The 27757-nt window shown below is 44.9% G+C and overlaps 1 protein-coding gene across 1 annotated transcript; it reads right to left on the bottom strand.

The window, feature by feature from the left end:
- SCN3B (sodium voltage-gated channel beta subunit 3) lies at positions 1-27701 on the bottom strand. Its single transcript, XM_004713895.2, has 5 exons — positions 26858-27701; positions 15391-15554; positions 10959-11184; positions 6652-6790; positions 1-4077 (listed from the first exon to the last, which is right to left on the bottom strand). The coding sequence occupies exons 1-5, from the start codon at positions 26910-26912 to the stop codon at positions 4014-4016; spliced, it is 648 nt and encodes a 215-aa protein (XP_004713952.1). The 5' UTR covers positions 26913-27701; the 3' UTR covers positions 1-4013.
- Between the last annotated feature and the right edge of the window lie 56 nt (positions 27702-27757).

Raw genomic sequence — 27757 nt, 5'->3', positions numbered from 1 at the left:
TCGTTTTTAGGTATATTTTATTGGATGATCAGGGAATTTACATAAAAGTACTACATACAGGCATTGGTTTTCAAGGGCTTAAGTTATCAAGAACAATTATTTCTAGAGCTCAGAAAAAGACTGACTGGAAAATCAAGAAAAAGCAGGGAGAAGGTGATACTGTGGAAAGGGTCCATCCTTTGCAAGACTGTAGGCGTCAGTCGATGGTGTCTGATGATGTTTCCCAAACGTAGGCTCCTGTCCCTCAGTGCATCCCTCCCCACCACACACTGTCCCTCTGATGCAGCTCTTGCCATACAATGAGAGAGTATTACTGGCTCTGAGGATTAGCTAGCCTCTGCTAGAGGTTGCGTTTGATCTGTAGTTCACACTGGTTTAGAAGTACACACCGACACAGTACTGCTTCTAAACTCAAGGTAGGATGAGAAAGTAGGCTGACCTAAATGAGGTGTTACCCACATTAGAATCTTGGAGATGGAAAGATTTGCATGATAATATTTTTCATACCTAAAACCACGGGACACAATGTGGTCTGGACTACTGTTTGACACCAAGGAGTGCTATCCTATGTCGAAGGAGAGGAGGGTTGGAACGACAAACATAGAGTGCGTACTATTCAGATATATTTGGAACTACTAGGTACATTCATTGAGATGGGGGCTTTTCATTTATGAAAGAGATAAAGGCTTTTTTTTTCATTTCCATAAACATCAAAGTTGGGTTTACAGATTTTATAATGGGTATGTTTTCCCTTTTAATCAGTGGTTTTTATGGGTTTTTTTCAGGTAGGAGGAGAGGATACTGTGGTCTCTTAACCATTCACTTGGTTACACATTTCCCAGCATCTACATGCTTTGAAAAATTACCCTTCCATGTTTTGTCCCATTTCCACATTGAAAGACAAACTAGTAATTCAGAGACTAAATAGTCTGAATGTGTGGGTGTTTGGAGAGGAATAAAGTTGGTGATTAAGTTTTCAAGATGAACGTGAAACCCAAAGATAGAGTAGGGACAGGTACGGACAAAGTATGTTCACACCGGAGTTGGGGCTGTAAGGTAAGGCTTGGCTGACAGGAAAAGTACAGGGCAATGTGCTTTCAAGGTCAACTGAGTTAATCAAGTACATGGCTGGCAAGCAAGCACTAAGAAAGGGAAGATGAATTAAGTGCGTTTTGTCGCTGAGATTCAGTCACTGGAAATCTCCAGCACCAAGACAACAAGTGGGATTTCTAAAGTGGTCATAGCCCTTGATAACCCTTCTGAGCCCTTACCTGAGCGACCACGTGCCAGGTAGGACTGTCCGAGCAATGCACGTTCAGTCAGCCCTACTGAGGACAGGGGAGCAATGAGAGGTGAGTGAGGATTTGAAGTAGGCTGCTGGTCACAGTTATGGTCAAGTCGCCCAGGAAGCATGATTCAGGGGAAACAAGTGTGCATACTCCAGTGGAAGTGAGAGCCCAACTCGGGCTGACTAAAGCCCGTCTACTGAGGAGCAGTACGATGGGCTTCGGGTTGAGAAAAGGTGACAGAACACACCGGGACAAGCAAGAGAAGCACATAGTAGGTGGAAGTTCACGAGAGAAAGAAGAGCTAAGAACTGAACTAGGATCCAGAAGACCTGAATGATAACATCCTGCTTTTGCATTTGCAATGTGGGGGTGAATTGTACAGAAGAGATGCTTGAAATGAAAGTATTTTCTTAGCTATCTAGCCCTAATGAAAGGATGAGGTAAGTGGAGGAGTTATAAGAAGGAAAAGAATAGAGAAGTTTCGTTGTAAAGAACAACGAAATGCTGAGTACTATTCACCTTCATTAGAAATCACTCAGGAAACATTGGCTGACCCTGGTTTACTAAACATTTTTCATCCAGGCAAATTACATATCACTTGATTGCAAATTAGATGCAGTCTACGGTAGCTAAAGAGGAAAGTGGACCGACAGTTGGTAGCTTGCAAACTCTACCAAGAACCAGCCACGTGACCAGGAAAAACCTCACATTACTGCAGGCAGCTTGCTCTAACATCAGAAGAATTATCTACTGGCTGCCCCTGTTTACAGGGGTTGTGCCATACATTACCTATGCAGACTGCCTTAAATTTAGTGAAGGAATGCATTCTCTTCAGTAAAATTAGACTCTTGAATGCATGCTCAAGGATTTATTTCAATTCCTCAGGGATGGATGAAAGAGGAAAAAAGATGTCAAACTTATCAGGTGGCAAAGCCAAATGGAGCGTGATCTTTCCCCATAGATCCCACAGATAAGAGAGCCAAAGGATACGTCCCTCATCCAATTCCAATGAGAAGTCCCTTAAAGTATCATACCACTCTCATCAGTAGGCACTGAAGGACCCCGTAGTTTGACCAGTCACTCCATCAATTAAGATAAAACATGAGATAGTAAGTAAAAATGTCCTAATGTTCTTCTGCTCTCCCCAGAGGAGGAGGACCCCGTTATATGGGTTCACAGGTGAAACATTTCAAGCCACCTAAAGCATCCCTCCCCTCTGACTTCACATTGGCTCATCACTTGTCTCAGACTAGAACACCATTTATGTATCACTCAGATGAAACATGGAGAATGTTCCAGATTCCCAGATCTTGACTCACAGGAAGGTCTACCTCATATCCACTGTACCTTTGTGGCCAGTTGCCCGACCTTATCATTAGGCTCAGCTAGGCAGCTACCCCATTCGTTTCCAAGTTTTACAAAACAAAGTGATCTCATCTTCTCTAGTTAGTCCGCTGAAGTCACCAGTTAAGTCCTGCAAGATGAGGAATAACACTGAACCACAGAACATTTGGGAAAAACAAAACCCTTGGGAAGTTCCGTCCCAGGGGGATGGGCAAATGCCTCCCAGCTCTCTCGTGGCTGTGTGCTCGCGCAGGGAGTACACAGTGTGTATGGGGGCCTTCATAAAGTTTGTGGAGCAATTTCATGATTGTATTCCCTTTTCCACACACTTTTAAGGATTCCTCATATTATACCATTAGTATCAAGAACATGTTTTTAAGAAACAAATTTAACAGTCTTTCCTAAATCATCTTTCCTTGGCATCCAACCCTGGGGCATCCAACAGGCTACAAAGAGTAGCCTTAAGATCATTCTTAATATTTCTAAAACTGGAGACCTAGTGGGACATGCTTTGCTCTGTGCTCTTGCTAAATGGGCCAGGGACGGGGGCGGGGATGTTTCAAAGCATTCCGCTTCATGACTGAGGTCTTGGCCTGCACTAATCACTCCCACAGTGACTTCTTTCACTGGCGTGTCCATTCTCTTGTAGCAGAGAAAGGGCCAGTTCCAGCCAGGTGAGAACTGGGAGGTGTTAGTTCCAGTACTTGTTCAAAGTCATTTGGAACACAGAAGAGATAAGAGTTGTAGAGGGAGCTGCTTTCTTGAAAGCCAGACGGGGTGAAATTGAGGGCATGTAGGGATGTTGCCTCCTCGGTTCTTCTGGCAAAGTCATGGTACCCAGAGGTCTAACTGAATTAGGTTATCAAAGATGAAAGTTGAGTGGATGGGTGGATGAATGGACAGAAGGATGGATACATAAAGGGAAGTGCTAGGGCCCCTAGGGCACCCTCCAGATACCGTTGACATCACTGACTCTGGGATATCCAGTCCCTCAGCATTCAGCCCCCTGTCAATGAAGCAGCTCACGGAGAGTGCCCAGCTCAACCTAGCACAAAGATTCTTTGACCAAATCCATGATTCTTACAAACAAGGATGTCGGTATTTATTATGCCTTTGAACTAAGGAGTTTGTTTAGGTTGCCCCAACATTCAGCCAAAGCAACCCTCTTTCTTTTTCTTTTTTCTCTTTAGCAACCCTCTTTCTGAGGCATTAATATCACACAATTTTGTGATGGACATTAACTTAAAGAAGTACTCAGAAGGTGGGGGCGTTGGGTGGGGTAGGGATTGACCTAAGGATGGGTGACAGAGGTACCCTGTAAATTCTTCCACTTTTATCCACTTCTCCCTCCCCTTCACCTCATGCCACATCCTCTAGCTTCTATTCCTCCACCGGCACTGCAGAATTCTCTTTGTTCTCAGATGGGATGGCAAGGTAGTCAGACCTGTAGGGGAACATAGAGGGGAACAGATCAGTGCTTTCATCGCCAGTGGTGGGAATATGGGAATGAGGGCACGGGATCAGGGGTGTCCACGGAAGAACACTGCATTTCCTTCTGGCAATGCTTCCCAAGGGAAAACAAGAAGGGCCCTTTCAGCAGATTGAGAACAATGGGTTTCTTTTCATATTTGTAAATGAACACTCCCACCAGCAGTGTATGAGTCTTCTCATTAGTCTATATTATTCTCAAGATTTAGAATTGTTCCAATTGTGGCTAAACAGATAAGTATAAATTCTATTTTATATGCCTTTCATTTTCATTTCCCTGATTATTGGTTGTTTTCATGTTTATAGACTACTAGGGTCTCTACCTCTGTAACTTGACTGTTCCGTTGTTTTCCTTCTAAGATATTTTCTCTCAAAATGTAATAAAAATTCTATTTTTTCCTTCTTAACTTGTGCCTCTTGTATTTTAAGAAAGCCTGTGCAGTCCATGGTAATATATTATTTTCATTCCCTTAAAAGAGTTTTGCATTTTTGTATCTTACTTTAAGTTACACTATTTTTAGTCTAGTGTGAAAGATGGTGAATCTAATTTTTTTGTCTTCATTTATTCTTACTTCTTTCTACGATTCTAAGCCCAAATCTGCCAACCATTGTTTTAAATATGCATGAATCAATCCATCATGGTGTTGTCTGTTTGTGCCATGGGTTCCTTTTTTATTCCTATGTTGATACCATAAAATCTTCACTTTTATAGCTCTATAAGGAATCTTCAGACTCGACCCTGGGTGAAGCAAACTGTCAGGCTGCTAACTGACAGACTGTAGGTTCAAAGCTACCCAGAGCGGTCTCAGAAGAAAGACCCTGCTGATCTACTTCTGAAAAAATCTTCCCCTGAAAACAGTGCAGAACATTATTCTACTTTGATGCACATGAAGTCACCGTAAAGCAGTCAATCCAAGGACAGTGTGTGTGTGTGTGACCTCCGGTCTTTGAGATGTTTTAGACTAGGGGTTCACAAACTAAGACCACAGGCTAACTTCTGCTTTGTGTGATCCATGAACTAAGAATGTTTTTTACACAAAAAGCAAGGACAAATATGGTACAGGGACCTTATGTGATCTACAAAGCATAAAAGAGTTATAATCTAGCTTTATCTATTATAGACTGTTCTTGGCCTTTGACTTCCCAGGTGATTTGTAACATTAGTTACAGTTCTTTGAAAAACCCCAGTGGGGTTTCACTGAATTTTCAGCTTCAATTGGGAGAAAATTTCTAGGTTTATAATAGCAAGGCTTTACTCTGCATCTGTTTTGAACTGCGGACCTTTTGGTTAGCCGTCCAATGCATTACTCAGTATACCACCTTCGATTGAGAGAGATCCCTTCAAAATGGTTTTTCACTTGCTATTACAAGGTTGCTGTCGTTATCATTGGCAGGGGGTTACAGATTGAATTAATTGTCTTCCAAAAACGTGTCAACGTGGCTGAGCTATGATTCTGTATTACATAATTTTCCGCCACTTTTATGATTTAATGTAATTATCTTCCACTTCTACGATGTAAATGAGACAAGATCATGCTTCTGCAGTTCCAGGGTGTTAATGAGATAAGGCAGTAATGTTATGAGGCAGGGTTCCAGATGAGAGGGACGCACTGCGGCCAAGAAAGGAGAAGCAGGACAGAGCGTGTCCTTGGGGCCCAGGACTGGGGCCTTCCGAGAACAGGCAGACACACAGAAACCTGCCTTTCGAGCCAGCACTCTGAACTCGGACTTCTACCTACACTGTTTGTCAAAGCCGGCCGCTTGTGTCATGCATACGGCAGGACTGGAGAACAATACAGCGGGAATTCATCTGTGGGTGAGGGAGGGTTGGATTACTTTCTTAGCGAATTTCTTCTTTAGGGAGTTCCTGGATTATGTGGGTTGTATAAATTTAAATCCTCGATATTGTGAAGACTAAATTTATGACTGCTAATCCTCAAGAATCTGCAAGACAAAAGTGGATCCGCTTCTGTTTCTGCTCATGGTTCTGTGGGCTGACTGCTTTCTGCGCTAGTCTTTCCCTGAATTATCGTCCTCCGTGAGTCTCGGCTCTGTTAAGGGCCTCAACTTCAACTCTGCCCCTTGTGTGAGCACTTCCTGTCCAACTGTAAGCACTGAAGCCCAGGCACCTGAGCCACCAGGAATGACAAGCTTCCCCAACACAGCACTTCCTCCTATTACCATTGTAGACAGTTTTAGCGTTTTATTTCCCCATGTAGATATCATGAAAAGTGATGCTGTATGTATTTTGACAATGGATATAATAATGATCTTTCAGAAGGCTGTGGTGGCGGCTGAATGCCTTTGACTCGGTGAATAAGAGTGCAGACCAAAGGTCACCGCATGTGAATTCAAGTTGCTTTGCCTCTTTTGATGTCCTTAGGCCCAGTTGCGCAGACGGACCCCTCATCTGAAGAGTAGCTATAATACGGTGCTTATCTCAGAGGTTGCAAGGAAGACAGTGCAGGATGCACATACATTATTAGCTCCTCACCCATGAGAAGCAGCATGTTGGCATGTTTGCACTTACGCATTTTCTTGGGCCGCCTCTTCAGCCTTTGAGACCTTCCTGTAGCAATAGACCATCTCAATGAGTAGCCATAAGGTGAGGAAGACCAGGAGGATGTACATCATGATTTCTGAGACCACCGAGGTGAAGTCCTCTCCAGCTGCGGGGAAGAGGGGATCTCGGTATGTGTGTGTCCACCAAGCTCAGAGCTGCCAGTGGTGTCGCCAGATACATCAGACCTGTCTATATGCATGGCTTCAATAACGACTGGCTTTAATGCCACCGAGAAGGAGTGAGTTAAAAGCTTCCACACCCAAAAACTCTCCTGTGTGTCCACGTTCTCCAGCTGCTCTGGAGGAAGGGATGAGGGAGGGTCCTGAGCAAACGAAGAGACGAGAGCTGTGAAAGGAATTCTGGGCTCAGAGAGCCAGGTATAGGTGATTGGGTCCTAATTTTGCTACTTACTGTTGTGTAAGTAGTCATTTCCCTTATTTAAGACTCAGTTTCTTAATCTGTAAAGTGAGAAGAATAATTTCCACTTGTGAGGGTTGGTGTGGCTACTATAGTAACTAATGAATATTATTTGAGATAGTGTTGGAGGTTGGGGAAATAACAGGCAAGGACTCAACTAACAACTACATTTGTATTTCAGAATATCTTGTAAGATGTAAAAGTCTACATAGCAACAAGGGGCGTGCCTCAGTCCAATGATGTATGTCCTCTAAGTTTCTGAAGCATGCTGGAGAGTGTAGTTCTAGGGAGAAGCTTTGAAACCACGTGTGCAGAGACAATGCACCTGTAATTTGGATATGTTCTCAAAGAGGCTAGATTACAGACAAGATCTTCCAGTTCATTTTCCGTCAAAGTCCCAGAACAAAGACCAGGTTCATCCCAAACACAAACCAAAACGTGTACTGGATGATCCTGTATACTACTAAACTGCCTCAGCACCCTACCTCTGAAATTCAGAATTGATCCGCCATTTTCCTGCTTACAAACTTCCTCGGGACAAAGCCCAAACTCTACACAGATGGCATATGCAGCACACAGTGCGGCTCCGCTCACCTCATACCCGGTCCGTTGTCAGCATAACTTTTCTTTGCCTACACACTGTGGTCCTTTGAATTTTATGGATGGTTCTTCTTCCTAGTCCTTCCTAGATCTTCCCTCACTCACACACACACACACACACACACACACACACACACACACCCATCTCCCCTGCCTCTACATCCCCCTGTGCTTTTCTGTTTTCTGGATCAGTGTTCCAGAGTTGACTTCAGTCTCCACTGCTGTGAGATTTTCCTCAGCTTCTCCTGCAGAGTTATACACAGGCTCTCTTCTCTGCCAACTTACATGTGCCTATTGACACTATGTCTTATTTATGAATTAATAGCCTCTAGTCTCTTCCTAGAATTTGAGCTTCTGAATAAGTAGCTGTTGAATGAATAATTAAATACTGGTCTTTGGGGTATCACAACTGACAAAACAGTACATGGGCAATGTGCTGACACATGCTCTTTCCTCAATCCCAAACCAGAGAGTTGATTTTACCTCAAAGAGACCCTGCAGGACAGGGGAGAAGTGTCCCTATGGCTTCCGGAGGCTGTGGTTTTTTATAGGGGCAGAAAGCCTCCTGTTTCTCCTATGGAGAGGCTGAGGGTTTCAAACTGCAGACCTTGCAGCTAACAGTCCAATATGTAACCATTATGCCACCAAGGCTCTATTCTTTCTCCCCATCACCTAGCAGTGAACCAGCTTTATGAGCAGCGGTTCTCAACCTGTGGGTCAAAACCCCTTTGGGGGTCGAATGACCCTTTCACAGGGGTCGCCCGATTCATAACAGTAACAAAATTACAGTGATGAAGTAGCAGCGAAAATAATTTTATGGTTGGGGGGAGGGTCACCACCACATGAGGAACTGTATTAAAGGGTCCCAGCATTAGGAAGGTTGAGACCCACTGCTTATGAGCCTTTGTTATCCATAGACCTCAAGCCCCCTCCCCTGTCCAGGGCCTTGCTCATTAAGAGCTCAGCTTAGAGAAGCAGGCCCAGGCTTCCAACATGGAATGGAGGACAGAGGAATAGCTCAAAGCCCCTGAGAACATTGCACAAGCTCAAGGTCTTCTCATGGACTGGTCACCACCTATTGGCCATCTGTGATATGACTGTGCAGCTAAAACCTGTTGTCTCTTTTAAAATGCAAAACTCTGAAACAACATAGGAAGCTGGCCTCAGTGGTTCTCATTAGCCCAAGTTCAAGAGGCTTCCGTTTTCTGTCTTAGAGCCAGGTAAGGAAAGTCTATGCCAGGCTAAGGCCGCGTCTCAGAGGAGAGGTCCTGGGACCACAATGGAAAAGGGATATGCTGTGGTGGAGTGGCTGTTCTAAGCAGTGGTCCAGTGAATACCTGGTAGAGGTGGCTCTCAGCATCACCACGGAGGGAAAAAAATGAAAGGTGGCAGGAGTGGGGATGGGGAGAGCAGCAGAAATATCCTGATAGGCGAAGGATGTGAATTTTGAGCCTGCTGCTGGCGCTAATGTGCTTCAAGACCTCACACAAGCCTCTCGCCCTCCCAGCACCCTGTCCCTACCCCTACCAAAGGAGGGGCAACACTACTGCATGCTCCCATCATTGGAGAGCCACTTCAATGTCTGCTTCCCAGACCAGGCAGGTGAGGAGGCCTCTACATTTTGGGAAAGCCCCATGAGCGATTCTGACGTCCGTTCTTTGTTCAGAACTTCTAGCAAGATACTATGCATGATCAAACATCCCCAGACTCTCTCTGTCCACAATAACAAATTCATTTTCTTTACATTCTTACCTAAGCCTTACCCTGGTACCTGAAAGGGTTTGCCTCACTTTCTACTGAATGCGCTGGAGATAAAACCTGAGTGAGCAGGAGGTGGGGAGACCGAGGGATTTTCCCATATCCTGGGGCTCTCCAGCCAACAGTTCCCAACAGAGGCCAGTAGAAGGCACTACGCTCCCTGTCCCCAGAAAGCAAAACTCTCTCAAACTCCCTGCCATAAACAGAGGATAAGGGAACTTCTGAGAGAAAGGTATCTCAGAGAGCTGCTGGTCCAACCCCTGTGTTTTACACAGAAGGAGTCAGGCTCTGAGGGGAGAAGTGAGTCTAGATTCAGGTGGCCTTTGCACTTGCAAAATTGAACTACCTCCCAGTTTAGTCATGTTGCTTGACATATTGCATGTCTTTCTCTGCCATTCTCAAGTTTACCTCATAATTTTTATCACAAGAACTTATGCTAAGAAATAAATAAATGTATAAACTGGAAGTCAGGATTCCTAGATGCATTTTTCTAGGGAAAGCCCTGGGCATCTTTAATGTGGTCTCTTCTCTCATATCCCCACCTTTGCTTGCTTAGCATTCTGCTCCTTGGTGCAGCAAGACTACTCACTAAGAAAGTGTGGGAGGCAAGTGTCTGGGGAAAAGGTACATCTAATTGAATGATCACTACGCCTGGGTGAGAAAGCACCAAGGGAAATTCACATGTACTCCAGACAAGTGAAGGAGGCTTTTCAAGAGCCTAGGAGCAGCAGTTCTTAGAGCCCATGGAGAGCAGAACAAGGAGTAAAGTACCCTCCAACCCCACGCTGGGGATTTTCAGACTCAGGCATCAGCAGAAACCTTCGAGCTACATTGCTGAAAGAGTCCCCGCCCCCCCCCTCCAGTGAGAAGTAGCTGTGGAGTCGGAAGAATTTACAGTCAAGACTAGAGAGCTACCCTCTCTCCCCGTGGAGAACGAAGCTGTGCGGCATGAGAAGGGGCTGCATGTGCAATCCTGATGGAAGAACACATTTTGGTTTAGCGCAATGGTCCCCCAAGTGTGGGCCCTATACTGGCAGCATCAGCATCCCCTGGGAAAATGTCCGGCATTCAAGTGCTCAGGCTCCACCCCAGACCTATGGAATCTGAAAGTTTGGGTTTTAAAAAGATCTGTAGGACACTGGGAAAGACCTAAGGACCACTAGTGTGTGAGAGCCACTGATATTCTACTTATAGGCAGGAGGATGGATGAACTGTAGATAACAATGTGAGAAAAAAAAAGAAGGGCTAGTTGAGTTGGTAACATTAGATTTTGTGAAAGCTCTAAGGATGAAACCAAAAGCCCCAAGAGGGTATTGTGCCATCTCCAAACTTCCTGCTTGGTGGAAAGGACATGAAAGACAAGCTGGCCACTAAAAGAAAACAGATCAATGGTGACAGATTTAGATATCACCTCCTCAATACATGCTTTTTAGCAATCTCCAAGTGTCTTCATTTACCCACCTGTCTTCCCTCCCCTGGACCTGGTGCCCAAGCCTTACCCTCCTCAGTGACTCGAAGCGGGATAAGTCGCGTAGTCTTCACAAAGGGACGATGTGCCTCAAACTCAAACTCCCGGGACACATTGCAGGTGTAGAGGCCAGAGTCATTCAGGGTGACATTGAGCACAGTGATGGACACGTCCTGCAGGTCCTTGCTCCCATTCCACTGCAGGCGCCCCTGAAAGGGGCTGTCCACCTCCTGATGGCCATTTCGGTACTCATAGATCTGTGGGTAGAGAAGCAGATGACGTCGGGACAGGAGAGAGGGTAGAGCAGGCAAGCAGAGATGGAGACAGTAGAGAGAACAGAATGGTACAAGGACAAGGACGATCAAGGACAAGGTTGCAAGGACACTCAGAATGTAGGAGTAGGGTGATAAGGAAAAGGAGAGGGCAGGAAATGAGGAAAAACAGAGAGGTGGGCAGAGGCAAATAAATATCAAGACATACGGACATGGCAAGCGAGGAGCAAGAGAAAAGTAGGCAGGAGGAAGCTGGGCAGAGAAAAAAGAGAGAGAGGGGGAAAGAAGGTGAGATACACAAGTACCCAGGAGGGGGGAGTTAAGAGGGAGATAGGATTGGAAAGGATAAAATGGAAGAACAAGAGACAGAGTAAGATGTGTCATGGGAACAGTCAGAGAGAGAACAGGTGGAGACCAAGAGAGGCGGTTTCATTCATAATGGAGACACTGAATGCGCCACACGTCACTCCCCAGCTGTGCCCTCTGAGGGGATTCAGGGCTGTCTGCATCAGGCCACGGGAACAGGACCGAGGAGGCCAGCGCATCGCAGAGGAGGAGAATGTTGCAGGCTGGTATGAACAGGTCAGGGCTTTTTCTGTGGAGTCCATTATAACTGGAATCAATTCTCTACATTCCATTTCTCAAGCATGTCTATCTCTTCTGAGGTCTGTAACTGTAATATCCATTGTGCTTGCCACTAGCCAAGTGAGGCAAATTTGAATGACTGAAAACAGGACAAAGTTTAAAATCCAGTTCTTCACGTGCACTAGCCACATTTCACATGATCGCCACTGATGGCCAGTGGCTACTCTTATGGCCAGCCCAGACCTAGGACATGCCCACCATCATAAAATGTCTACTAGATTTCTTTTCTCCTTTCGGAGCCACCTTTTCCGCAGTTTGGGCAGGGCCGAAAGCACTATCGGTGACTGGTAGATTGCCAAGCATGAGACACAGGAGCCTTTACATCTGTCCAAGATGGGACCTTCACCCAGCTTGGCCAACATGGCACCAACAAGCCTGTGCTAAGCTCGGTTAAGTTTCCACTGGTTCCTGTCCTAATGCCTGATTAGAGCAAATCTCTATCAGACTGGGATCAACAGCCTGAAATTAAAAATGCATTCAGATTTAGGGAGGCTACAACGAAGTGCAAGTGAAACTCCTTTCACCATGTCATCTCCATTAAGGGTCTTGTGGAAGAGGTACTTGCCTCCAACAGGTTAGGGTGTTCCTGGAAAAAGTGTTGATCTGTTGTGAATCTATGGATCTAGTCCAAATCTAAGCTCTTTCACTAGCTAGTTGACTTTGAACTTAACTTTCTTTGAGCCCCAGTTACTTTATTTACATATATATGTGTGGGTTTGTGTATGTGCATGTGTATGTGCATGGTTTTATTAAAATATATATGAACACGTACTGTGTTTGTGGACACACTTATGTATGTATGTATATGTGCACAGTATATACATACATAGTATATACAAATGCGTGTGTGAAAGTCATGGAATATAGTGGTTGAGCACTTGACCACTAACTGAAAACTGGACAGTTCAAGTTCACCAGCAGCTCCACATCTATTTCCAGCCCTGGAAACCTGCTTCTCTAAAGAATCACGATGCATCAGAAACAATTCAATGACCACGGGTTTGGCGGAGAAGCACATGCATGTGCAGTGTGTTGTTGCCGTCTACACGTGCTGTCGGGTCAGTTCTGACTCATAGCGGCCCTCTGGACACCAGAAGGAAACTGTGTCTGGTCCGGCACCATCTTCACAATTGTTCCTGTACTTGAACCCACGGCTGCAGCCACTGTTGAATCCATCATGTTGAAGGCCTTGTTCTTTCTCACTGCCCCAAACTTAACCAAGCAAGATTTCCTTCTCCACACATGTGTATGTGTATATATTTCTATATATGGCTTCACGTATATAGCAATGTATATTAGACACAGTATGTATATGTATAGCTTCAAAATACATGTATTTTGGCTGTATGTATGGCTTTAAAATACATATGTATATTCATGTATTTATGTAGTCTAAAAGCTTGTGGGAAAACAATTCAAAGATAATGAAGCTTTTCAGGGAACATTGTGAAGCGCCCGTGTGTGATCTAGACAGTACTCACTGTACTCCGGGCATTCTTCTACTTATTTCTTTTTGTTTGCTTGGGTTTCTTTATTTAGTTAGTAATGTTTTGGGTTTTTTTAGCTAGTAATTTTTTTAAACTTTTTATAGTGTTTGGGTAAACATTTACAAAGCAAATTCATTTTCCACTCGTGATTTCCACACTACTCATTTCACGGCAGTGATTAGTGCGTCCACAATGTACCAGCACTCTCCCCTCTTCCTCCTGGGTTCCCCATTTCTATCTGTTCTTTCCTGCCCCTTCTTGCCTTCTGAACTTTGTTTTTTGGCAAATGCTGCCCTTTTGGTCTCGTATGGATGATTATTCTAAGGAGCATATTTCTCCTGGTGGTATCATTCACTCTATAGGCCTGTCTATTGTTTGTCCTGAAGATGCTTTGGAGGGGTGAACTTGGTTCCAGGCAAGAAAGGTGTCTGAAGGGCACAGTTTCTGAGAGTCTACCAATCTCCATCATGTTAGTAAGCCTGGTTTCCTTTTTATGATTTGGGGTCTTGTTCCATGTTTTGCTCTGATTCTATTCAGGATCTTCTATTTTGATTCCAGTAGTGGTAGCCAAGCAGCATCTAGTTATTTGGGGCTAAGGTTTGTGTGGCCCATTAGAACTTTGAACTAATTGGTGCCCAGAGTCTTTGCTTTTTCTTTACTTTTCTTTGCTTCAGACAAAGAAAGACTAATTGTTGAATCTTAGATAGTCACTGGCAACTCTTAAGACCCCAGCAGGATGCAGACAAGGGTCTTTGTAGACTATGTCATGCCAAATAGCCTAGGTGTCCCCCAAGACAAGTCAGGTACTCTTGTAACTGCATTAAGAAGTATAGCTCATGAATTCTCATAACAACCACAGACAGTAACTGTGGTTTTTACCCCTTTTTAAGAGATGAGGAAATTGAGACACAGGTTAGGCAATCTGTCCAAGATTACAGCCCAAGCCATCAGGCTCCAGAGTTCATTCAAATAAGAATAACAATCATTTCTAGGATGGTTTTCAAAATACTGAAAAATCATTTCAACACTGACACCAACCAATTCTTATAGATATGAACTACCGTGCTGGAACAGAGTCTTGGAAACTCCTTGCTCTCCCAGGGGCTAATTCATGAGTTCCGAGACCCTGAGGCAGTCAAGGGTCCCCCCCACTCAAGAATGTGGGAAGGACAGGAGTAGGGCCCTTTATGGCTTGAGATAGCAAACATCCACGGACTTCTATAGAATCATTTAAATAATTTACCCACTGATGTGACTATACTGGGTGTACCAATTGAGTTATCAACCTTGGGCATGCCTACTTTATTATTCCACTGGGATTGTGGAAGTTAAATAAGATAACCTCTTTATTATCTTATTAATTATACTTGTGTTATTTCCATTTCTCTAATTCAATTCATACCATAGGATGGTGTAGAAGAATAAATGAAAACATAGGCAATGTTCTTAGTAAGGTACCTAGCTCAACACCCTACTCACTGCCACTGAGTCAATTCTAATGCACAGCAATCTTATATAGTTTCTGAGGCTGTAAATCTTTAATGGGCGCTAACGCCTCACTTTCCTTACACAGAGCATTTGGAAGGTTTGAACAGCTTACTCTGTGGTTAGCAGTCCAATGCTTAGCTGACAGTGCCACCAGGACACTGCCTAGCACACTCACTTGATGCCAACTCATAGCAACCCTGTCGGACTGTCACTGTGAGTTTCTGAGGCTGTAACTCTTTCTGGGTGTAGAAAGTTCCCTCTTTCTCCCACAGAGTGACTGATGATTTCACATTGCGGACCTTGCAGTGAGCAGCAGCCCAATGTGTAATCTAAATATTGTTTATCTTGTTCTCTTCCCTCCTTCTCCGTGTAACCAGGGCCACAGGCCGCTGTCCAATAATACCCTTCCTCTCAATGCGGCTGGGCTCACCCTAAACTGTGTTTCTCAGAGAAGCTACCAGCGCTTCAGCAAGAGTGCAGTGGCTGTTACACCGTTCCCTAGATTCTCGAGAGGGGGGCAACAGTGGCAGAAGTCAGTAAAAGCAAACCCAGAGTCCGTAGTCAAACATACAAGGAAATCTTTACCGCCCTCAGGCCTGTAGAACCACTCCACCACCGTGGTGGCCTCCACCTCCTCCCTCTTCATGCAGGAGATGCAGCGAAGCTTCATGGAATTGCCCTGAACAGCCTCCGTCTCCGAGGGCACCTCCACACACACAGGGAAGCAGACATTGACTGGAGAGAGAGTGGACGACAAGGAAGGAACAGGAGGGTGTTGGGGAGAGAAAGACATTGGAGAGGGGAAAAAAGGAGAGGAAGGAGGAGAGACAGATAAGGAAGAAGAATGAGATCATTTGAAAATACCCAAATGCATGTAACTGTTCCTTTACCTATGCTCTCTGAGTGTATTCTGTGTAGAGTCTCTTCAGAAGAGGCTCACAGTGATATAGAGAAGACATGGATGATACAAGATATTTAATGAAATCATTTTCTAGAAGCAATGTAGATACAACACAGTATATAATTGAGCCTTGTCCTCAAAGACTAGGAGTCTAGATAGGGACAAAGATTCTGCATGCATCCATCAACCATCCATCCACCCAGCCAATCATTAAATAAACATTCCCTGAAAGTTTATACTAAGCCTTATGTTAGACGAGAGAAACAGAGATGAATAAAGCACTAACCAAGCCCTAAAGGGCTTCCCTAACTACAATCCCATGAGACCATGCAAGAGACCCTCATGGAGATGGACTAGCACAGAAGCTACAACCATGGGCTCAAACATAACACCAATGTGAGAATGGTGCAGAACTGGGCGGTGTGTCACTCTGCTGTACATACGGTCATGTTGTGAAAGCCTCTATATGCCACTCACCATATAAGGTACTTATTATGTTGATGCCAGGGCATGTACTATTCTATCTGTGCTTTATGAAAAATATACATGACTCTTGCTATGTGGTGGAAGATTAAGTAGCGATGAGGAAGACAATGAGCTGATCACTAAGTGAGGGCAGTGCTGCCTACAGAGGAGAGGGAAAAGGTTAAATAAATTGGCAAGATGTCAGATTATGAGACTCTGCGTGCCATGTGGAGGTCCATGCCCTCTAGAGGCTAATGGCTTGTTATAGGAGGCGAGCATTCAGATTGCAAACTCTGAGTGAGACAAAAACAAGGCAAGGCTGCCAACAAAAGCAAGTGCAAATGAGGGCTGCATTAACAGGTGTACAGTGTGGAAAACAAAAGAGAAACCGGGCCTCTTCACTATCCAGAACACATCGGAGTCAGTGTCGGGTGTCACCATTTACAAAAGGAAGCTGTTTAATGTATACACACGCACGGGAGAACAAGAGAGTTCAGAGTCACCTCTGCAGTCTGCGGGAGGGCTCCTGTCCAGTAGAGAAGGGCCACATCTCGAGAGGAATTCTTGGCAATTCCCTTAGCATGTCACGAGTCTGAAGTCACAATTGAATACTTGGTGACACAGAAAGCATGGTCTGCACAGAGAGTTTCAAGTACACCAAGGTAGAGGGTGCGCAGAGAGACCGCTCTGTCGTCCAGAGCCTGGGCACATTCATAAGGAGGAGAAGTGCTGAAGACTAGGTAGTTCAGTGAAGAAGACTTTGAAAGCAGAACAGGAACATGTTGTAAGAAATTTACTGTCGTGATTATGGAGGCAGGATCAAAACTGTATTTAGTAATTGAAGGCCTGGGTTGGATCTACTATTTAATTTTTTTAAGCCTAAATTTCTTGAAAATTATACCTACCAAATAGAACGGTAAAGGTGTCCTGTTAGTGGTTAAGTGCTCTACTGCTAAGTTAAAGATCCGCAGTTGAAACCCACTGGCTGCTCTGTAAAACCCATCAGTCTACTCCATAAAGAGTTATGGTCTTAGAAACCCACAGGGGTAGTTCTACCCTGTCCTACAGGGTCAGTATGAGTTGAAATCAAACTAATGGCAGTGAATTTTGAGTAAAATGTAAAGATTATAACCTAGGAAACCCTGTGAGGCAGCTCGCCATAGGATCGCTCAATAGCAGTGTGTATGTAATAAATTTGTCCTGATATTTCAATGGAATAATTTATGTGAATTTGCTTTATACAAATGTCATTTACTCATGTTATGCTGGCTTTCATTTATTTGTTCATTTAGTCAATGTACAAGGGGATTCAAAAAGCTTGTGGGAAAATTCATTATCTTTTTAAAAAATTTCATTATCTTTTAATTCTATTTTTCACAAAAATTTTGAAGCCCCGGTGTATACATTGAAGGCCTACTGTGTGTCAGGTACTGATGATAGAGGGGGACAAAGTAGAAACCATTCAGGCAGAGAGAGAAAATAAACAAGTTGAATTGTAGTGAATGCTATAAGAGGGAATAAAGTAAAACAGAAGAGGAAGCAGAAGAGGAGCCCAGGTGTTGCAATGATTAAACTTTGTAATTAACTGAAAGGTTGGCAGTTCAAATCTACCATTGTGGTAGTTACACAAGTTCATGCCAACTTGGTATATAAGAATGAAGGGGTGGAGTTTAACCTGTCAATCAGGTCAAGGCCTAATCCCTCCTTGTGGGCGTGGCCTTCTCGTGAGGATTCTGGGAACTCTCTCTGCTACACTTTCCTGAAGACAAGCCACATGGAGCCACACAGATGGCAGGGAGAACCCTGGAGATGCTTTCACCACCACTGGATCCATAAGACTTTCCACCCACTGGCCTGTGACTTTCCTGCATTCTGCATCATTGCCTGTGCTGCATGAGTCTGAAGAAGAATTTATGTACTAGTATGGAATAAATGGGCTAATATCGGACTTATGGACATGATCTGCACTGGGCTGGGATGTTTTCTTAATATACAATTACTCTTTAATATAAAACTCTCTCTTACACACAAATGTCTCTGGATTTGTTTCTTTAGTCAACCTGGACTAACACAGTTAGGTAATTACTAAATAACCAGGGCACCAATTGATAACTGATAGGAAAATCCCTAGAGCTCAGGCACCTGGGGTAGAGAATGTGGGAACCAGATGAATTAAAAAAAAGAGGGGTGAGGGGAAACAAGTCTTAGGGGATGCTCTGGAAAGGTTGTTAACCCCACAGAACTCAGCCATGAGGAATGGGGGAGGGGGCTTATGAACTAAGGGATAAACTGCTTTCAGAGGAGCTGTGAGGAATGCCCCCCCCCTCCACCCCTTTTTGGCCAATTTGTCTCAGGGCTTGGGTGCCTGATTTTGCAAAATCAAACAGTAAAGGCTTCCATTTTGCTAAAGTGAGTCCGATTGGATTTCTTGAGTGTTCATGATCAAAATCCCGTGAAAGCCCCTTGGTACACTCATATGCAATAAGGCAGTCCGTACCAGTTCTCTCTTGAGAGACCCACTGGGGTATGGTCCAAATCAGGGATTTATACTGATCTGCCAATTACCAAGAGGAACCAATACAATGTGTGGGATTTCAACAATGCTTCTCATGAAACTGGGGGCTCATCCAGGATATTTTCCACCCATATGAAGCAGCAGCCCTGGTGGAAAAGGACGCGGGAAGCATCCCACCTGGGTTTTAGCAGCCTGCTCCATCCACAGAGTTGACTGCCTCCCAGTAATGACCTGAGGCTGTTAGAAGAGTTAGAAAGATGGCAGTCAGTGGTGAAAACAGACTACCGAGGCAGCCAGGCAGCCTCGTGCATGATCCAGGCTGAGAAAACTGGACTGCAAGTCCTCCCTTGGTGGCTTGGCATTTTCCAGGGTCCAGTGTGTGTGACTGCGACATACCTTGGATACGAAGCAAGTCCTGAGTCCTAATCCATGGTTCCGTCCTCTGGAGAGGGGACTGTATGGAGAACGATGAAATGAACCGTGGGGTGTGCCAAGAAATCCCCAAAGAAAGGGGTGTTGTGCACACAGGAAGTGTGTAAAAAGACTCCAAGGAAGCGAGGTTGGGGGAGGGGTGTGGGTGTACAGAGAAGCTCAGACGCCTCACACCGACAGCAAGAGAAAACGGCAAACGAAAGCTCTAGGTCTAGAAAGGAGAAACAAAATGGATGGGAGGTGCCCCTAGAGTAAAGTGACCAGATTTTAACATTGGTAAACCGGGACACCATTGACCAGGGTGGGGGTGGGGGTTCTTGATTAAAAATTGGGTCTATATGGAGCAACAAAAATTTTCATAGAACGCAAAAATAGTATTGTAATATATATTTTTTAATTTCAACATAAGTACAATTTACAAATATAATACATTAAAGAATTAGGTATAATATTATTTTATTCTTTGGTATATTTCTCATTTGAGTGAATTTTTTTTAGTAGATTGCTGTCGTTGTTTAAAAGGTCATGAAATATTTCACAAGAATTTGTTAAATTATATTTCACACATAAAATGGCTTTCAAAGTCTCAACACTTAATTGTGAATTTTCTGATGTCCACACTTTATTTACCGTATTAAAAGCGCGTTCAGTCGCAGCAATAGTTCCTGGTAAGGACAGCGCATATTCCACAATTTCTAGTGCATTAATGTATGGAATATGGTTTGTTTCAAAATGAGGAAATATTTCTAACAATTTGTTCTCTATTGTGTATTTTGCTGATGCCCAAGATTTAACCTTTTCCTTATCAATATATTTTTTAATAATGATACCTCATCAAAAAGATCATTTTTGGAAATATTACTATATGGGAAATTTTGAGTAATATGATTGAATGATTTTTGTACATCATTCCAGTACTGTCTGAAAAATTCAAGAAAATTTATATATTTATGAAATAAATAAATTACTTACCTAAATGATCTGAATAGCTGATTTGTTGACATCACTTGTTTAGCTAGCACTAGCACGCAGTACGATGTGTATCATCTGAGAGACAGTTACAAAATGTTTTCGTCGTTGCCAATGCCAAAAAATGCCATTGTTCTTTAAGTCCAAACAATGGTGGTCGAAATTCTAACAACTGATCAACAATGCGAATTTTGATAAGCAGTTCTCAATAATCAGTTCTCAACAATTATTTGTTATTATTAAAGTTTAACATCATAAAATCAACAAAAATAATATAAAATCCATATCCTGGCGAAATAGCCACATGGCAGCCGAAAACCGTATATTCCCTTCCCGTTCTCCCACCGTTCCCTACCTTGTCGTGCATTCTTTCCAAAAATCGGGAATCTTTTAAAACGCTGCAGGATTGTTAAGAATCGGGACTGTCTGGTCACCTTACCTTAGGGACATTCCTCCCAACAGTCCTTTAGGGAGGACGTTGAGGGTTTGGGAGGGCAATGCCGGAACCAGGGATAAAGAAAAGCAAAAGATGGTTAAATATGGCTGCTTCATTTAGCCAAAAGAACTAATATGTTCACCATGTGTGTTCTGGCTCCAGTTCGGCTCCAGGGAGGACTGGGTCTGTCAGGCTCCAGTTCTCAATGTGAATGACAGGCCACCGCTTTCTAACTGGACATGGCCTATGTCCTCTGCTGGCTGGGAGGGGAATTGACACCAGTTCAGGGGTATGTTTCCCCATATGGAGGCAAAAAGAGGACTCCATATCAAAACGATAGGATCCTCTAGCTTGGCTGCCACCTCCTCGTGTCATACAGCAGAGATGCAGGGACTGAGAAAGCTGAGCGGATAGCGCCATCCGACCCACATTTGAGGAAGGAGTTAAAACATAAAAAAGGGACCTTCAGCAGTTTCCCCTGCCCTCTAAACAAGAGATGTGCCCCCTTCCGAAGGTCCCAGGAGTCCAAGGGGAAATTGGGTCCATTAATATCCCTCTGGGAAGTACGAAAATCAGAAATTTCAAAAAAGAAATGAAATTCCTCTTTGAAGTCCCCCTTGGCCTATCAGATCAATTAGATCCATTTCTGCGATCCAGTGATGGGAATGATGTCCATCGTGGCCATCCCATTTACAGTGAGAGAGAGGAGGGTGATCCAAGAGCCGTTATATTGGTCTGGGGAAGGGAGTACCCTCCGAGGGCGTGAGATGTCCCTCATCCTGAAGAAAAATTCCCCAACATTGACCCAGGGTGGGGCAGTAATGACCCAGAGGGCAGATGCCAGGTGACTGGCCACTCAATTTTGAAAAATCAAAAAATAAAGGCCTCTCACTAGAGGGGGTACAAGTTGGATTTCATGGGCATTCATCAGTTAAAATCCTGTGATATCCCATTGGTAAACTCATATGGGATAAGGCACTCCGTCCCAGTTTTCTCTTTAGAGAGAGAGAACTGTTAGGGTATGGGCCAGATCAGGGGTTTATACTGATCTGCCAGTTACCAAGAGGAACCTATACAGTGTCTGGATTTTCAGAGACCAAGGCGGGAGTTCAGTGATCATGATGGGAGAAGGAGGAAGCAGGGTAGAAAGGATAGCCAAAGACCAGGTCATGGAGGCAAGTCTTATAGATCCTGCTTAGGATTTTGGCTTTTTCCTAGAGTAAAATTGGAACATTGGTAGGTTTTGAGTAGAAGAATGACATGATCTGATTTTATGCAAAATTATACAATCTGTGTTGAGAATAATCTAAAGGTGTGCTGGAGGACAAGAGAGGGAGAACGGAGGACAGCTAACAGGCTGATATAGTGATCAGACTAAAAGATGATTTTGTTTGGAGTTAGACGGTAGTGGAGGTAATGGTAATGAAACGAAATAATTTCCCGAGCTCCTGTCTTGAAGTAGATAAGAGCACATGTTCTCTAGTAGATCACTCACTGCTATCATGTTGATGTCGACTTATAGGACAAGACTCTATAGGACAGGGTAGAATTGCCCCTGTCCGTTTCTGGACTGTAACTATTCATGTGGTTAGAAAACCCCATCTCTCTCTTGAGGAACAGCTGGTGGTTTCAAATTGCCGACCTTGAGGATTTCCGTCCAGTGCATAACCACTGTGCCACCAGGATCCCTTCTGTAGCAGACGGGTTGGTCTGTATTAGGAGTTCAGTCATCGTTAAAGGAGGGAAAGGTGGTATATGCAAAGTCCAGATGGTGAATGTAGCACGGCGGCAATGTAGAGTAGCCTCTTTCCTGAGGTGACAATAATCCTAGGCATCCAGAGGGGGCAAACCCCATCACTTCTCTTTCTCAGGCAAAAATCCTGTTTGACAGCAGAAAGACTGCTAATGAAGTCCTAGATCTCACTTACTGCCAACATGTTGATTCCAACTAATCGTGACTCCGTAGGACAGAGCAGATCGGTCCCTTTGGGTTTCTGTGACTTTACATCTTTACAGGAGCAGACAGACTCACCTTCCTCCTATGGAACCACTGGTAAATCCAAACTGCTTACTTTATTATTAGCAGCTCCGTCCATGGAAGTCCTACAGAGTATACTGCAAAGTGACCACACAATCCTCCCCTCCGTGTTGGGTTGTGCTTTGCAGTGAGTGTGTGTGTTTCTAGGTTACATGCTCCTGGCTTTGGCTCATGAAGCAGTAACCAATAGAATGCCAGCAGATTTGTTTCTGCTCATTTATTGCAAGTGCTTCTCAGATTTCTAATTCTTACTTTATTTTTTTAATGAGGGAAGCATCATTCCTTCTATGCAGTGGTATCCAGACACAAAGTTTAACAATTAGTTCTCCAGGGAGGAGAAAGGATCCTGCTTTGTAGTATTTGCCCATTTCTGTGATATAAACACACCCACTGTACTGGATGTCAAGCTACCCACATGACTGAATATCAAACTGGGCAGAAATGGGAACTTATGCTTCATGAGTGGGGACAAGCTGCCTCTGGCACGTATGGCCTTGGAGCGGGTTCTGACTCACAGTGACCTTGTTTGGTACAGAGTAGAGCTAAGCTCCATGGGGTTTCTTATCTGTAATCTTCACCGGAGCAGACCACCAGGTCTTTTTTCTGTGTTTCCTCTGCGTAAATTCAAACCACAAACCTTTTGGTTAGCAACTTGGTGCAAAGCATTTTTGCCACCCAGGCCCCTGGCTCCAGCACACCAGTACTCCTTTTCTTTTTTCTTAAATCAGTACTCCATTTCTATGAAAGTCTTTATGTATCTAAGAAAAGGTTGTACATAGAGCAGGCACTCAGTCATTATTGCTGACTCAATTTTAAACTCCTGAAATAATCTTGGTCAAGTCATTTGACTTTTAGTTTTCTCTTTAATTTTACTTATAATAATGAAATGAAGACGAAGAAAGAATATGATGGTTGTATCTAACAAAGGAAGACAGGACTAGTTGCTGTCAAGTCAGTATTGAGTCTTGGAAACCTTCCATGTGTCAGAGAAAAACTGTGTTCCACAGGACTTTCAATAGTTGTTTTTCTTTTTTCAGACATAGACCACCAGGCCTTTCTTAGTAAGCTCCTCTGGGAGGACGTCCACCTTTCAGCTGGTGGCCACACACATTAACTGTTTACACCACAGAGGGATTCCAACTAAAGAAGAGCACGATATCGATCTATTTTGAGGTACACAGTCATACGTACTGACCATACAGACATACATCTGCTCCACTGTCCCTAAATAGTCCTCTTCTCTGGGGAATGGCAAATCCCTCTTGTGAGCCTGTTCTCCGTTGCTTTCCTTTGCACCAAGGTAGTGAAAGCGTGGGTTAGAAGGAAATATGTTTAACACCAGTCACTCAGCAAGGCATTGAAGAAATTAGATACAGCAAGGGCTGCTGGGAGAAGACATTCCTGAACACAGAGGTGGGAGGGGTAGACCGGCAGAAAAAGAGCACAGAAGGTAAAAGGTGCCTTCTGGGTGAGAGCTTAGGAAAGACAAGGTGTTAGGGGTGGCTCAGAACCAAGACGGAAGGACACATGCCTAGCTGGCAATTTTACAGAGCAGTACTTGTCCCCACAGGATGCTCTAGAACAAGACACACACACACAATGAGTCCATTCTCATTCGTGGCGACCCTATAAGGCACAGTTGAACTGCCCCCTGTGGGTTTCTGAGACCATAACTCATTACAGTAGTAGAAAAACCTCAACTTTCTCCTGTGAAATGGCTGGTGGTTTCGAACTACTGGTCTTGTGGTTAGCAGCTCCACTGAAAGACTGAAATCAGGAGACAAGAGTTCTCTAGCAAAGCCTTCATTTCCCTGAGCTCATTTTTCCACCTCTAATCTGGAAATCATACCACCTCCTGTGTGGATCAAAAGAACTGATGGGTTGGAAACTATGAAAAAAAAAAGAGAGAGAGAGACAGAGAGACAAGTACAAATTTTCAAAAGATAAAATATACTTCATTAAAGGACTTTGTTTAGGGCATGCAAACAAACGACTAGCAAAGCCTCTTTCATTAATATTTGGCATTATGTGAAGACCAACTTTGGAATGGAAACTTTCCAACACTGGGATCACTGCAAGCCAAAGGAAATGGCATTTGTGAAGCAGGACTCTCTCCCTTTTATTTAGCAGCTAGCTTTTTCTGAATGAATTCTCATTTCTTCTGCAGCTTTTGGGTTTGGTGAACTGGCATTCAGATTACAAAATAGTTAAAGGCTGTGCTAAGCCGCATGTAATGTGTTCACGTTTTCCCAAAGGTCTTCTTTGCATGGAGCAGGCAGGGGTAGAAAGAACATCGAGCACAGCATTCTGTCAATATGCTGTGAAGGTTTTCCTACCAGGCAGTGGTGGGGCTGAACGGATGGTGAAGCTAATCTGCTCCTACTCCCTGACGTACCTTCGAGGAGGCTGAGACCTGGGCTCTAGAGGCAAAGGAAGAGTCCAAGCCAAGCCCCAGACAAGCCACTCTGGGATCGTGCATTTCGTTGCTTGCTTTGGTTCCCTTCCACAAGAATTCAGGCCAAAATCAAACATAAGAAAACAAAGCAAACCCGACTCATGGAGACCCTGCAGGACACATTAAACATGTTCCCTCCGGTTTCTGAGGCGATACATCTTTACAAGAGTAGATAGCGTCCGCTTTTCCTGAGGAGTAACTGGTGAGTTCGAACTACTGACTTTGCTGTTAAGCAGCACAATGCAGAACCCACGTTACCACCAGGGCTCCAGAACACACACACCTCCAAGCTTCCATTAGGAAACAGCTGGACCTTGAGAGGGTATTCATGACTCTGAATCTTCCGTACAACGTCATCTCCTGTTGCTTTCCCGATATTCTTTCCTGTGCAGCCAGGCTAACCTCTTCTAAGCCTCATGTGCCCAGCCCTAGCCTCCCCTGAGAAAATCTCAGCCTTAAATCTTCAAAGCAGGTGAGATCATTGGCAACCTATTATGTCTGCTTCATCTCCAGGCTTGGTCTACTCTACTGGGGATGGACGGCAGTGAGTCTGCCCTTGGGACTGACATTACTTTCCCTCCTCAGCCCATCAGGCATTTTGTTCTACAGTAAACTTGGCTCTGCCTCTGATCACATGCAAAATCCAGATAATGCCGGCAGCTGGAGTCAGTCTTGGAGGCTTGGTACTAAAAGACTATTATTATCAGCATGTCTACCACTGCACAGGCAAAATGAGTTTTATGCCAATCATGGGAACATAATCCCGCATGTCTAGTTTCAACAAGGTGAGTGGGTAGAATCATGCTGCATTACCCTGGCTATTTATTTCAGCATGGAGGAATATAGCTAAATCATGGAAAGCAATACATCAACTGAAGCACATGTAAATTTGATGTATCAAAGCAGAGAGCAGAGATGTCCAGACACCCTACCCCAACACACACACACACACACACACTCTCTCTCTCTCTCTCTCTCTCTCTCTCTCTCTCTCTCTCGATTATCTCACCAATGAATTGAGATACCTACACTAATCTGCTCAGACACACAGTACCACACATGCAGACACAGAATTATTATGTAGACTCCTTACATTCCTTTTACATAAAATTTACATATATTTGGATACCCGATCTCTAGGAAATCCATCTCTGACACCATTCTAGCTTAGCGTTTCTGATGAAAGGGAGGGTGAGGGTCACTTCAGTCTCTCACAACAGACAAACAAGGCACCCAGCGCCACAACACCAAACCCCTTAGCTCCACATGTTCAAGAAAAATAAATTTAAAAATCCAATTTCCAGTGGCTGTTTTTATGACTACATTGCAGCAAAATAGCTGAAACCTGTTCTCCTCTCATTCATTATTCAAATGAAGCAGCTGTATCTACAGCGAGGCCTTTTCACCAAACCTTGTGTTTCTGTGTTAATGTAGGGAAAGTGCTCTGGGGACCCAGCAAGGTTTCAGGAGTATTGGCTCCTCGTTCAGAATGGGATGGAAGTGCAACCCAGGAGATGTGTTCTGAACGCGCTTGGGATCCCTTTTACCATAAAGGGGTGGGGGGTGGGGTCTCTTATGGAATGATCAGGAAACTGAAGGAGAGGCGGAAGCACCACCCTGGGAGCCTGGGGAATAATGCGGTGGGGTGGAGGCGTCTTTCCCATCTCAGGATTATGGAATCCCCATGAATTTCTCTGTGTCTACCAGAGATGCACAGAGGGAAGCCAACCAGGCTCCTTTTTGCCATCCACAACATCAATAAGGGTTATTATTGCTAGCATTACCACTGCTATCTCCATCGTCCACGGCAGCGGGGCTGGTACTTACCCCAGCAGATGAGCACCAGGGAAGCCAGGGGTAACAATCTGTTGAGGGCAGTCATCTTTTTCTGCTAGTGATTTCAGGGACTAAACGGAGAGATTGCCCGGTCAAGCGCTGCGTGCTTACTTTCGAGGAAACCCTTCGGGACAAAATGCCCCCGGGAATGACAGAAGGGCCGAGCGCCTGAGACAGGGGAAGCGTGGCGGTCTGCAGAGGGGGGACAGGGAGTTTCAGCTAGAATCGACCCGAGTCCGCAGCCACATTTGGATGGTGAGGCTCAGCAGCTCCGCGAACCCGTGGCCCAGATCCGGCTCAGCACCACGGACAGTCTCTTCCGCGCCCACCTCGAACTTGGGCTTCCAGTTTGCCTGCCGCCGGCCCTGTCGCGTCTGCGTGCGGAGAAGCTGGGAGGGGGAGCGCAGGGCCGCTCCGGCACTAGGTGGCTCTGCTGTCGAAGGGGTCCATGTTTCTCCACCGCTCCTCCCCTAGGAACCGCTACGGCCCGACCCCAATCCACCGACACCGGGGCGATCCGGCTGCATCCGCCCTGGCAGCTCCCGCAGCTGGGCGTGACCCCACACCCGAAGCCGCCCGTCCGAGATCCAGAAGCGGGTCCACGTCGGTCCCGTCCACGCCCGTTCTCGGCTCCCGGGAGAGGCCGGCGGGGAGGCGGGAAGAAGGCGGAAGCTGCCGTGTGGCTGACGAACCCCGTGGGAGGCGGGGGGTGGGAAGGTGAGCCCCTTCCCCGGAGCTCGTTCCCGGCTCGTGCGCTGTCCTCACCCTCGGTGGACGGGGACCGGTGGCCCCCTTGCCCTTCTCAGCCCCGCGGGCCTTGGGTCCCCGGCCAGCCGGGACTGCGCAGGCAGCTCTCCGCCCACTCCCCTGCAGCCGCCACGGACCCACCCC

The sequence above is a fragment of the Echinops telfairi genome, unplaced genomic scaffold (genome assembly GCF_000313985.2).
Source record: "Echinops telfairi isolate 266 unplaced genomic scaffold, ASM31398v2 ScPeMD7_5167;HRSCAF=5991, whole genome shotgun sequence".
Lineage (NCBI taxonomy): Eukaryota > Metazoa > Chordata > Mammalia > Afrosoricida > Tenrecidae > Echinops > Echinops telfairi.
Note: the sequence above shows the minus strand (reverse complement) of the source record. Positions and strands in the feature narration are given on the sequence as shown.